The sequence below is a fragment of the Miniopterus natalensis genome, chromosome 15 (assembly GCF_054644295.1).
Source record: "Miniopterus natalensis isolate mMinNat1 chromosome 15, mMinNat1.hap1, whole genome shotgun sequence".
Classification (NCBI taxonomy): Eukaryota; Metazoa; Chordata; class Mammalia; order Chiroptera; family Miniopteridae; genus Miniopterus; species Miniopterus natalensis.
Genome location: NC_142095.1, coordinates 30,206,702 through 30,219,251, shown reverse-complemented (window position 1 = coordinate 30,219,251; position 12,550 = coordinate 30,206,702). Strand labels below are relative to the sequence as shown.

Below are 12,550 nucleotides of genomic sequence, written 5' to 3'. Positions count from 1 at the left end.
CTGATTCCTCTTTCCCCACACACCAACAGGGCTCCAGTAATAGCAGTGAGTTACAGCTAAAAGAGCTACAAAATACAAACTCTCTGAGGAGGATATCTAAGGAAGCCCAAAGTCGTGAGGGGTGGTAAAGACACTAGAGGAATTTGAAGTCTCTGGCACCTACAGTTACAGCAAACATTAAACAGCTCAACTGCTAGACAGATTATCATAAATTCACATATGGAGGCCTTTTTTTTTTTTTTTAACCTTAGTTCCTATTACTCAATACGGCAATATTGTCTGACTTACAACAAAAATGACGAGGATGCTAAAAAAAGGCATGGAAATAAAACACCAGTCTAATGAGACAAAGTATCAGAATCAGATTCAGATATGACACAGATGTTGGAGTTATTAGATAGGGAACTTAAAATAACATTATGTTAAGGAGTCTAATGATAAATAATATGCCAACAGATAGGTAATGTAAGCAGAGAAGGAAACTCTAAGAACTAATCAAAAGGAAATGTTGGAAATAAAAAAAAACTCCAATGAATGCCTCTGATGGGCTCATCAGTAAACTGGACACAGCTAAGGAAAGAATCTGAGCTTGAAGATATAGGTCAACAGAAATTTTCCTACTTAAGTGCAAAAGAAAATAAACAAAAAAAGAACATCCAAGAACTCTGGGACACTTGGAATACCAGAAGGAGGAAAAAAAAGAATGAAGAAATATTTCAAACAATAATAGCTAAGAACTTACCAAAATTAATGAGTCACCAAACCACAGATCCAGGAAGCTCAGAGGATACCAAGCAGCATAAATACCTAAAACCTACACCTATGTATATCTTATTAGAACTGCAAAAACCGAAGACAGAGAAAATCTTGAAAGAAGCCAGAAGGAAAACTATCTTACCTATAAAGAAACATAATTACAGCTGACTACTGGTCAGAAACCATGCAAGAAGACAGTGGAGTGAAAAATTTAAGTGTTGAAAGAAAACCCTCCATGAACCTAGAGTCCTATATCTGACAAAATGACCCTTCAAAAGTGAAGGCGAAATAAAAATAACAGTAGTACTTCGGAAATGCATCTCATCAACATTTTGCTTATAAAAAAATTTGAGGTCCAGAGCTGTTAAGTGGCCAAATCTGGAAGAGGTATATCCAAAGTTTAATTTTTCTTTTGCAAGTCAGTTTTTTCAGTCAATGTTAGAAATTGCACAGTTCGAGCCTTTCATTTTGAAACTGGAGAACTTGAGAAAAACGTATTTATTTAAGGTTGACTAGAAAGTTATTCCCCTACTTTGTACTGGAACTCAGCTCTCCTGATTTATTTTCTGCTGTAATTTTGTCTGAATGATTGGGTTTGATCCTATTTAAAAATATTTTCCCTTGTGGGGGAGAAGACGAATACATAGAAAAATGAGAGGAGAGTGCTCCAAAGTGAAGGTGTTCATGCTCGCACCTCAAGCCGGGTCTCAAAGCGCCGTTAGCCAGGACTACAAGTTCCAGGCTGCCCTGCGGCACCCGCGCTGGCCGCCGGGAGGAGTCTCCTGTGAGTCTGCGCGGGAAGTGGAAACCGCGGAGGAGAAGCGGCGCTAGGTGCCCCGGCGGCACCGGCGTCTGCTGCTCTGGTCTCTCTCCGCCGCTCGCTTCGCGGCAGGGCCATCGCCGCCATGCCTATGAAGGGCCGCTTCCCGATCCGCCGTACCCTGCAGTACCTGGGCCAGGGGAACGTGGTGTTCAAGGACTCGGTGAAGGTCATGACTGTGAACTACAACACGCATGGGGAGCTGGGCGAAGGCGCCAGGTCAGTCCGAGCCCTGTGAGGCCGCCCCCGGTGATTGTAACAACGTGCTAGTAACGTAGAGACTTGGGGCTGCGCTTTATTCTGGGGCTGGCCCCCCGAGGTTGGTGCTAGTGCCCGCATTTTACAGAATTGGAGACTGGAGCCGCTTGCTCCAGGTTCCAAAGGAGAAGCGGAAAGCTGGGCCACGCCGTGCATGCTGAGGTGGGGGAGCAGGACAAGGGCTCCCTCTTTCCTCCGGGGTAGAGGACAAGGCTAACCCCGGGAGGCCACAGCTTCCTTAACCACCTGTGCACCCCAGGCCAGCAGTGGGGAGGGGCGGCAGGAGGCCTGGGTGGAGCCCAGCCCAGGGGCGACAGACCTTGTTCGGGTCCCTTTTCCACCTGCTCCTGGCTTTGGGCGAGTTGCACCTCCTCAGTGTCCCAAATGGGGATGATGCCAATGCCCCAGGGCCGAGGTGGGGATGCAATGAGAGAAGGAACACCTGCTGGCCTTTACTGAGTTCTTGTATGTGCAGCACGGTTCTGAATGCTCGTGTATTCTCTTCATTTGGTCTGTACAGAAACCCCATTGTTTTATCCCCACTCTGGAGTTGAGGAAAAGCACAGAGAAGTTAGGTAACTTGCTTGTCCAAAGTATCAGAGCCAGTGAATGGTGGCTCTGAAAGTTCTTGTTTTGCAGGACTCCTCACCGTTATAATTGACTAGTCAGCTGTGTATGTAGTCAGTCCTGTCCCCCCCCCCCCCCATCTAAAAAACCCCACCACCAACCACACACACACACACAACAAAACGCCGTAATGGTTTTCAGCCCCCAGGGTAGAGTAGGGACTCATTGAATGGAAGCTTGCAAGTGAAAGGTTTGAATTGAACTTTGAGGCAACAGCCGTGTTTTGGGCTTTTCTGGTATTAAGTATAAATTTATTGAATGCCTGCAGAATGCTAGGCCCTGCCCTGTGTTGTGTGCTGGGAATTCAGCAGTGACTAAGAAAAAAGTCCTGTCCTGCAGAAACTTAGAGATTGGGTCTGTGGAATGGGTCAGAATGGGGCATAAGAGCAACTCCCTGTGAAGGGTGGTCCCCAGTGGAGAGGGGCCTTCACTGCACGGCTGTCCGGGATAGCCATAAGCTACCTCTTAGCCGTTTGCGCTCCATAGATGAACCCAAGACCTTGGACCTGCTTACATGGGATCAACAAGGATGAAGGCTTCCTGGAAGAGTTGGTTTTGGCGGTGAATGGGCACCCTTCATAACCCACCGCACATATGCACATCAGGAATCACAGGGCAGAGGCCAGGCAGGTACCAGACAGGAGGGAGGCAGGCTGGATGGTCCTGGGTGAATTGCAAAAACATGCCCTGCCTCAAGGGGCATTCACTGCTTGACCTACATCCTAGCTATGTCTGCTCCAGGAGAATTTCAGATTTGTCAAGAAGCCAGAAGTTCAGATTTTTATGTAAATTTCTGGTATTTAAATGGCCAGCTAATCAAAATAGGCCTGCAAGCCCTATTCTCAGCTGCTCAAGTATTTTAATACCCTCTAAGTAAATAGGATACAAACAGCCATCATGTGTTTCTTGCTCCTAGTGGTAAGGGCTGCCTTTCCCACCTGTGCCCTTTTTGGGATTTCGTGCCCTTGGGTTTGAACCTGCCTGACTTGCACTTTCTAGTCCCATGGGCCTTTGCTTGTGTGACCTCCGCATTTCGGCTGTCCCTCCATTCCAAGTGCTAGTGGCCAGTACTGCAGCCCTGGGGTAGCCATTACTCTTGGGCTATCCGCTGGGTGTATGGGGAGCTACCTTGTTTAGTGCCCGAGGACTAAGTCCCTACTCACTTGTGCCAGGTGTTCTTGCCTTTAAGAAGCAGTAAGAGAAGTAACAGCTGCTAGTGTTTAAGGAGTTCTGTGTCTAGCCTTGAGCCTCAGGATTTAGGTGGATTGGATAATTTGATAATGGGAGAACAGTGTGGAAGAAGTCCAGACACTAATCACAGCCCTGGTTCTTTCACTTACTAGTTGTTCACCTAGGACAGTTTACTTAATTTTTCTGACCTCCTTAAGTTGTAAAACCCTACCTTCCTAGCTGTGAGAATTCGAGAATAAAGTGCCTAGTAAGGTGTCTGGCATATACAGCAGTTAAAAGTTACCTACTGTGCCAGGCCTGGTGTGGCTCAGCAGTTGAGCATCGACCTATGATCCAGGAGACTGCAGTTCGATTTCCGGTCAGGGCACATGCCCGGGTTGTGGGCTCGATCCCCAGTAGGGGGCGTGCAGAAGGCAGCCAGTCAGTGACTCTCATCATTGATGTTTCTGTTCTCCCTCTCCCTTCCTCTCTCTGAAATCAATAAAGATATAGTTTAAAAAATAAGTAACAGTTACTTATTAACTTTCCGTCCATGCTTCAGCAAGAACCATTTAAAGACCCTGTTGGATCTTTGTCTTAGTAGTTTTAGGTGTGAAAAATTCCTACACGGATATTCTTGGTTTATTTGTACAAAGCTCTGTGATGTTGGGATACTCTGGTGTGGGATGGGAATTGAGCTTAGGCCCAGGAAGGTAAATTCAGCCTTTGAGTGTCTAGCCCTGTGTGCTGTCCTGGTCTACAAGGCTTATAAGAAGCACCCTACTTCCACTTCCTCCCCTAGAGGCAACAACTTTCAGTGTGAACCATTTAGAGTTTTACCTCCATATAGTTAAATAACTTAGAGAGCTACTTAGTACTTTCTTAGCTTTAGACGTTACCTAGTACGTACTAAGGAGGATGAGGCTTTAGCTCTTTCACTACCATCGCCATTCCCTACCCTCAGCACATGTCTACTACCCGACCCCCCCAATATATTCATTTCAGAATTGTGGATAGACTATTCAGTGTTTAAATTAATATGATTCTGTGAACACTATACACAGTTGAGCCAAACAGAGTACCATGATTATTTGTCCTTTTTCATTTTGCAGAGGTTTTTGTTTTCCCTGGAATTAATAATTGTCATTGTTTTTCTTTTGTTTCAACTCAGATTCTGCCCCAATTTTGGAAGTCTCCCCAACTAAACAGTCACACAGCCAGGCTTTCTGTTGATTCTGTCAATTTTATCTTCTTGAAAATAGACATCAAGCTCCAATCTGGACTGCTTGTTTTGCATTGCCATCTCCTTGGCATAAACATTGGAGCACAGAGCACTAACTTGCCCTGGGTCACGCAGCTGGGAAGTTGGGCGACTGTGCTTCTGTCCTTTGTACCACTCATACCTTTCTGTCCTCTGGTGCATGGGGCAGGGTGCCAAGGGAGCATTTAAATTCAGATCATTTGGGCCCTGGCCAGTGTGGTTCAGTTGGTTGGAGCATCGTCCTATGCACTAGAAGGTTGTGGGCTCGATTCCCTGTCAGGACACATACCTAGGTTTCAGGTTCCATCCCCGGTCATTGTACAGGAGGCAACTGATTGATGTTTCTCTCTCCCTCTCTCCCTCCCTAAGATCAATAAAAGATAAAAAATAAAAAAATTCAGATTATTTCGGGAGCCTTTAATTAAGGAACTATTTACAAAGGTGTGGGGAGGATTGGGGAAAAGAAACCACAGGGAATAGTGCAAGACTCCAGGTCTAGACTTGCAGAAGTGAGGGGGAGTTGGAGAGGGCTGCCTTGCTTGGGACTTAGCCAGGGGACAAGCCAGGGAAATAAACACCTTGACTCTACTCCCTCCTGCCAGTCTTTGGTGAGTGCTTCCTGTTGGCCGAATGCTACAGAATCCAGAGGGCAAGGAATCCCATTTCCATAGCCCACATAGGTAGCCATTCAGGGTGGAGAGTAGATGGAGAGGGATCCAAATATATAGTAGTACTGTAACGATCTAATCAGATCTCTGTGAGGGGCATTTAAGTTGTTTCTGTGCCTCTGCTGTAACTAATAATGCTGTAGTAAACCCATACATCTTTGCATTAAAATGTGAAAATATCTAAAAGCAGAAGTAGAGTTATGATCTATGCTTTTAAAATTTTGCTGGTTCCAAACTTACCTTTAGGCTAAACCAATTTATACTCTGAAGGAAATGTTTCCTCACTTCTGTAACTTTTAATTTTTTTAATCCTCACTCAAGGATACGCTTTATTGATTTAGAGAAAGAGGAAGGGTGGGAGAGAAATATGGATGTGAGAAACATCGATTGGCTGCCCCCAGTACGCACCCCGAGTAGGGATCGAATCCGCAACCTAGGTATGTGCCCCCAGTGGGAATCCAACCCGCAACCTTTTGGTGTATGGGATGACGCTCCAACTAACAGCTACCTGGCTAGGGAATTTCTGTAACTTAAAAAAAAATCTTTAGCAATCTAAGAAGTGAAAAACAATTATATTTTGATCTACATGACTATTGGGAAGATACTGATAATCTCTTCACGTGCTGATAGGCTATTTGGGCTATCTGCGTATTTGTGGTCTTTGCCTTTTGTTCTTGTTGAACTGTAAATCTTAACTAAGATGGGTAAAACTATCACAAGGGAATTAGCCTTTTGTGTTTTACAAATGTTTTTCCTTTGGTTTGGTGAATGATTTTATTTTTGGTAAATTTTGCCATGCAAAAGTTTTTTGTTTTGTTTTTTTAAATTTGTATTTGTTGATTTTTTTTGAGAGAGAGACTGGTGTCTCGAGGAAGAGATTGATTGATTGATTGATTAATTGATTGATTTGTTGTTCCACTTGTTTATGCATTCATTGGTTGATTCCTGTATGTGCCCTGACCAGGGATCAAACCCACAAACTTGGCTTATAAGGACGATGCTCTAACCAACTGAGCTACCCGGCCAGGGCCTCAGAAGTTTTAACATAGTTACTTATATTTTAAACCTTCTAAGTTTAAAGGTTTTTCCACTTCTAGATTGTAAAAATATTATCCATGTTTGTTTTTATATATTTTAAAATTTTGGTATAATCTACATGAAGTACACACATGAATACACCCATGAAACCACCATTCAAATAAAGATCAAGGATATTCCATAGTTCCATTTTTACATTTATACTTCTGCTTTGGGGAGTTTAGCTTAGTGTGCAGTGTGAGGTCGGATGTAGATTTCTTTTCCCTCAGATGACAAACCAGGAGTCTGAACACCCACACTCAGAGAACACACACATTCCTGAAAGCTGCTTTTCTCAGCCTTTTTGGGGGGCAGGGTCTTCTGAGAATCTGATGAAAGTTCTGGACCTTTTCCCTTGAAAAATAAATACCTAGGTATGCAGAATTTTAGGTTAACTCTTGTTTCATGGTTTAATTTTTTTCTCCTTTGCAGGAAATTTGTATTTTTCAACATACCTCAGATCCAATACAAAAACCCTTGGGTGCAGATCATAATGTTTAAGAACATGACACCATCACCCTTTCTTCGATTCTATTTAGGTGAGTGCGGGGTCCCCTCTGCTGTGTTCCAGGACTGTCATCTCTAAAAGGAGAGGGAGAAGGAAGGAGGTCTGGACAGAAGGCACCTTAGATGATGATGGAGCTCTTAGGAAGTGTGGGCCAGCCCAGTGGGAAATTGTAGCTCTGCTTAGGGCGGAGATGGCCAGATCCTAGACCTAAGCCAGGGAGAGCCTGGGCTTGTCTCTGGTGCTGCTGTAGTGGATCCCAAAAACATAGCAGCTGGGCTTTCATCTGGCTGCTCCTCCTTACAGGAGGGCTTCCTCGAAGGGAGCTTTGAGTGGCGGGCCTCCCTGGCTGTGAAAGGTTGTTTCCAGTTTTTGGCTCCTGAGATAAGGTACTCGTCAGTACCTCCTCACACAAGCTGTCTTTGTAGGTGCTCAGCTTTTCAGAGCCTATGCCTCAGGATGGGATTGCTGGGACACAGAATAGATGTGTAATGTTCTTAGGAACTGCCAAACAGGTTTCCAAAATGATTGAGCCATTTCACCCTCCAGGCAGCAGGCTTTGAGAATCACTCAAATTGTTGTTTATTTGCATTAGTTTCCTGTGGCTGCTGTAACAAATTACCACAGACTTCGTGGTTTAAAACAACACAAATTTCTTACCTTACAGCTCTGTAGTTTAGAAGTCCATTATAGACTGAAATCAGGGTGGGAGGGTATGGGGAGTAGGAAGGGACTGCTTAATTGGTAAAAGGGTTTCTGTTTGGGGTGAGGAGAAAGTTCTGGAACTAGATCACGGTGTTAGTTTTACATTTTGAATGTACCCCAAACTGCCAAATTACACACTGTAAAATGATTAAGATAGTGAATTTTATGTTGTGTATTTTACCACACACAAAAGAATCACTTGACCCCCTATTTCTGAACTCTTCATTCTCTCTCATGGGTCTGTCTGTGCTTAGACTGATACGGCACTGTCTTGGTTTTTGTGGCTTTGTAAGTGTTAAGGTAAGGTAGTATAAATCCAACTTTTTTCTTCTCCTCCTTTTTCCCAAGTTACTTTGGCTAGTCTAGGTTCTTTGCATTTTCATACAAACTTTAAAATATGTGTTTTTCTATTATTGAATCAGAGAGAAGGCAGAAGAGGGAGAGAGAATCATTGATCGGTTGCCTCCTGTACGCCTGCTACTGGGGATTGAGCCTGCAACCCAGGCATGTGCCCTGACTGGGAATCGAACCGTGACCTCCTGGTTTATGAGTCTTAACGCTCAATCACTGAGCCATACTGACTGGGTTCCATATAAACGTTAAAATTTGCCAGTTTCTAGAAAAAAGCATGCTGGGATTTTTATTGGAATTATAGATAATTTTGAGAATGGACATTTTAACAATATTGAGTATGTTTTGTGACTGTTGTAAATGGTATTTTTAAATACTTCATTTTCCAGTTTTTTGGCTTGTACAGTTGATTTTTGTATATGGATTGTGTCTTGCAACCTTGCTATAAATCCATTTCTTTCTTACAGTTTTATTTTCTAAATTCCTTAGAATTTTTTACATACACAATTATGTCATCTGCAAATACTGTTTTGTTTCTTCCTTCCCAGTCTTTTTCTTCCTTTTCTTTTTTTTGTCTTGATTCACTGGCTAAATTGGCTGTAATGTTTTACATTTACCAGTAGTGTAGAAAAGCTCCCGTTACTCTGCATCCTCACTAGCACTTGGTATTGTCCATTTAAAAAAATTTTAGCCAGCCATGCTAATACCTCATTGTGGTTTTAATTTTCTCATTTTCCTAATGACTAATTTTGGTTGTTCATTCAAATATTTTGCTCATATTTTAGTTGGATTTTCTTGAGTTTTGAGAGTTCTTTATATAGTTGAGATACAAGTCCTTTATCAGATGTATGTACTGTGTACATTATCTGCCAGTCTGTGGCTTATGGTGCCTTTTGAAGAACAAAAGTTTTTTTTTAAAAAAATAATACATCTTTATTGATTTCAGGGAGAGGAAAGGAAAGGGAGAGAGAGACAGGAACATCAATGATGAGAGAGTCGTTGATTGAGCCCACAACCCGGGCATGTGCCCTGACCGGGAATCGAACCCCGATCGCCTGGATCCTAGGTCGACGCTCAACCGCTGGGCCACGCCCGGCCGGGCGAAGAACAAAAGTTTTGACTTTTAAATTCAGTTTATCATATTTTTCTCTATGGATCATGTTTTTGATGTCGTATTTTTGCCTAGGTTATAAAGATTTTCCATTTCCAAAGTTTTAGAGAAGTTTAAGCTCTTACGTTTAGGTCTCTGGTCCATTTTGAATTTTTTTTGTTGTTTCTTTTTTTAATGTTGGGAATAAAGGTCTAAATTCATTTATTTGCACGTGGATATTCAGTTGTCCCATTTGTTTAAAAGACTATCTTTCCTCACTGAATTGTTTTGGCATCTTTGCTAAAAATCAATCGACCATAAATGTAACGGTTTATTTCTGGACCCATTTCTGTTCCATTACTCTGTAGTCTGTTTTTAAGCTAGTACCACATGACTTGATAACTGTAGCTTATAGTAAATTTGAAATTGGAAAATGAACATCCTTCCATTTTCTTGTTTTTAAAAATTGTTTTGCATGAATTTTAGGCTTGTCAGTTTCTACACAAAATGCCTGCTGGGATTTTGATAGGGACTGCACTGAATTTGTAGACCAGTTTGGGGAGGATTGCCAAGTTAATGACTTTGAACCTTTCTATCCATGAACATGAAATTTTCCTGTTAACATAGTATGCTTCTGTACATGCCTAAAGTTTATGTCTGCTCATGTCTAAAGAAATATGGAAAAAGGAAGGGTAATATATTGTGGGTTATGTAAATAAATATATTTACTTTACTGTTAAAATACTTCTCCACTAACAGCAAATCCCAAGTCACTACCACTTGAGACTGAGGAGTGCTCTTCCAAGTTCTCAGCCCCACCCCCTTTTACTTTTTTCAGATTCTGGTGAGCAGGTTCTCGTGGATGTAGAGACCAAGAGCAATAAAGAAATCATGGAGCACATCAGAAAGATCCTGGGGAAGAATGAGTGAGTTGCTGGGGTTGACCTGGAGGGGGGCAAATGCCTTAGTCCGGAGACTTCGAGAGAGAGGAAAGGGATGTGCTGGGAAGGGTGTCAAGAGGGCAGGCTCTCTGGCAGCGAGCCAGACACGCTCCAGAGTGTGGGCTGGAGAGGACGTTCTGTCTGGCTTTGCTGCTCACCTGATGTGTAACTGTAAGTCACTGAGCCTCTGTTGAGCTGTAACTCCCTCCACTGTGAAGTGGGGATAAAGGTCATCACTCCCTCCTGGGGTCAGTTCCCACTTGCCCTGTGTGGCCAGAAACACGTCCCAGCTTGGATACAGTGGGTGACCAACTCCGGGGCCTGCTGTGACATCCCTTTTCTTTCCATGGAGGAAAGGGGAACAGGGAGGGAAGCCAAGAATGTCTTTGAGAAAGCACACGGAGGCATTTGCCGGCCCCTTTATCCTGACTGTCCGATGAGTCAGAAATGGGGCTGCCTCTCAGCTATGTGTCGAAGTCCGACTATTCCTTTGCAGGCGTAGGGCAAGTGTGCTTTCCAAGTGACCTCCTCCCCTAGGCCTGACACTGCTCACACACTGAAGGCTTTCCCTGTGGTGAGGGAGGGAGAGGTTTAGGGAGTGAGGAGCATGTTAGGGGACAGGAGATCCAGGTCTCCCTGGCTGATGGGGTTCACTGCAAGAAGTCCTGTGCTTCACAGAGGCTCAGAGCAACGCTGACACCTTGTTGCTGTCTGTGCTCTTTGGCAGGGAAACTCTCAAGCAAGAGGAGCAGGAGAAAAGGCAGCTTTCTCACCCAGCCCACTTTGGACCTCGAAAGTATTGCCTGCGGGAGTGCATCTGTGAGGTGGAAGGGCAGGTGCCCTGCCCGGCCTTGGTGCCATTACCCAAGGAGATGACAGGGAAGTACAAAGCGACTCTGAAAGCCAGTGCCCAGGACTAAGGCCCCAGGCCTGTAGGCTAGGGTTACCTTGGCCACAGGGAAGCCCCTGGTTCTGTCCCCAGAGAGACTCTGAAAATAAAATGCTCCTTAATCATTCCAGCAGCATGGTGTGTATCCAGTCTGATAGGCAGAAGGAGGAAGGCCTGCATGGGGACAGGACTCTGTGATCAGGAAGGTGTAAGGCCACAGCCTGTTGACATTCCCATCTTGTTCCTGTGGCCTTTTCCTGGTCTCCACTGGTTTCGACGACTCTTCCAGGCCCTGCTCTGGAGAATTAAGAGCTGCTGTGGTTGAGTCTGGTTGGAGCTAATTGTGGCTGGCAGTGTGGATATCCCCTCCATTCAGGCTCTGTGGGTATTTCTTCAGAAACCCCAGGGCAACCCTTTGTGCAGTGCTCACTTTGAAAACTAGTCAACTGACGCTTTCCTCCTGAGGAGCCTGGCTGTGGAGGCTGCCTCAGTTTACTTTCTTGCTTGTTCAGTTCTTGATTTAAGGTTTGGAAGAGGGTGTGGGGTTTCCTGAGGACCTGCCTAGTAGTACTTTCCTCCTTAGGACACTGATATTGCTGCCACTTTAGTTGTGCTGGTTTTAGCCCTTAGGAGACACCAAAGCCCTCTAGGGTCACTTTAAGAATAGGTTTTTCTTGGTCAAAAGTAAAGGACCAGCTGGACTACAGACCCATGGAAAAACAGACCAGGAAACTTTGCCCAATGGGAGGTAGCAAGAAGATGGGCTTAGAAGAGTAGGTTTAAGGTCTGAGTTCCTCTCTAATGGGAGCCTTGGTCAAGGCCTAACATTCTCTGTAAAATGGGAATAAGGGCATTACTCCATGAGGTAGGTAGCTGTGGAAAATGTCGTGAAACGAGAATGTGTTTTATTTGAATGTTGGAGATTTATCCCATTAAATTGAGAAACCTGGCTCTTTTTACATTTGATGTTCAAGTTATGGTTTACTGTGATTTTGTACTAGACCTGTGTTCAGGGTGATAGCTGTGGGGGGATTGGGAAGGGAAGGGAAGGTGTAACTCAGCAGGCTTATGTCAGTTTTGTTCAATAGAAATTCAAAATCCCTCTCCCCCATCACCATTTTGGAGGGTGGCTAAAAAAAAAATCTATCCTTCATTCTAATCCCTTATGCGGGTGCTGGTTTCAGTTCCTGACACGTTTTTAACAATCCTACTTGGCTGACTGCAGCATGGCCTTCAACCTGCTGACTGGGCTTTCTATTGGGCTTTTAGGCCTTTTCAGAGAGTTTGTTCCTTTTGGTCTGTCTCCACAGCTGGTGAGACAAAAACGCCTTATGGAAGTATTCCTTCCCTCCATGGTCCACAGGGCCCAGAAAGGCAGCTAACCAGGACTGCCCTGAACCAAGCTAGTGACCCCTCTTTCATTAATGCCCAG

General features: G+C 44.2%; 1 protein-coding gene across 1 annotated transcript; it reads left to right on the top strand.

Annotated features, from left to right (window-relative positions):
* Positions 1-1,561: 1,561 nt before the first annotated feature.
* On the top strand, positions 1,562-12,077 carry MRPS25 (mitochondrial ribosomal protein S25). Its single transcript, XM_016209886.2, has 4 exons — positions 1,562-1,795; positions 7,070-7,176; positions 10,127-10,214; positions 10,957-12,077. Exons 1-4 carry the CDS (start codon positions 1,662-1,664, stop codon positions 11,147-11,149), a joined length of 522 nt encoding a protein of 173 aa, XP_016065372.1. The 5' UTR covers positions 1,562-1,661; the 3' UTR covers positions 11,150-12,077.
* The last annotated feature ends 473 nt before the right edge of the window (positions 12,078-12,550 follow it).

Bases quoted from the DNA above. Each gene is read 5' to 3' on its own strand.
- MRPS25 (XM_016209886.2), top strand. From the start codon at position 1,662: ATGCCTATGAAGGGCCGCTTCCCGATCCGCCGTACCCTGCAGTACCTG. The intron at 1,796-7,069 runs GTCAGTCCGAGC...TCTCCTTTGCAG, and splicing joins GAGCTGGGCGAAGGCGCCAG to GAAATTTGTATTTTTCAACA. The intron at 7,177-10,126 runs GTGAGTGCGGGG...TACTTTTTTCAG, and splicing joins CTTTCTTCGATTCTATTTAG to ATTCTGGTGAGCAGGTTCTC.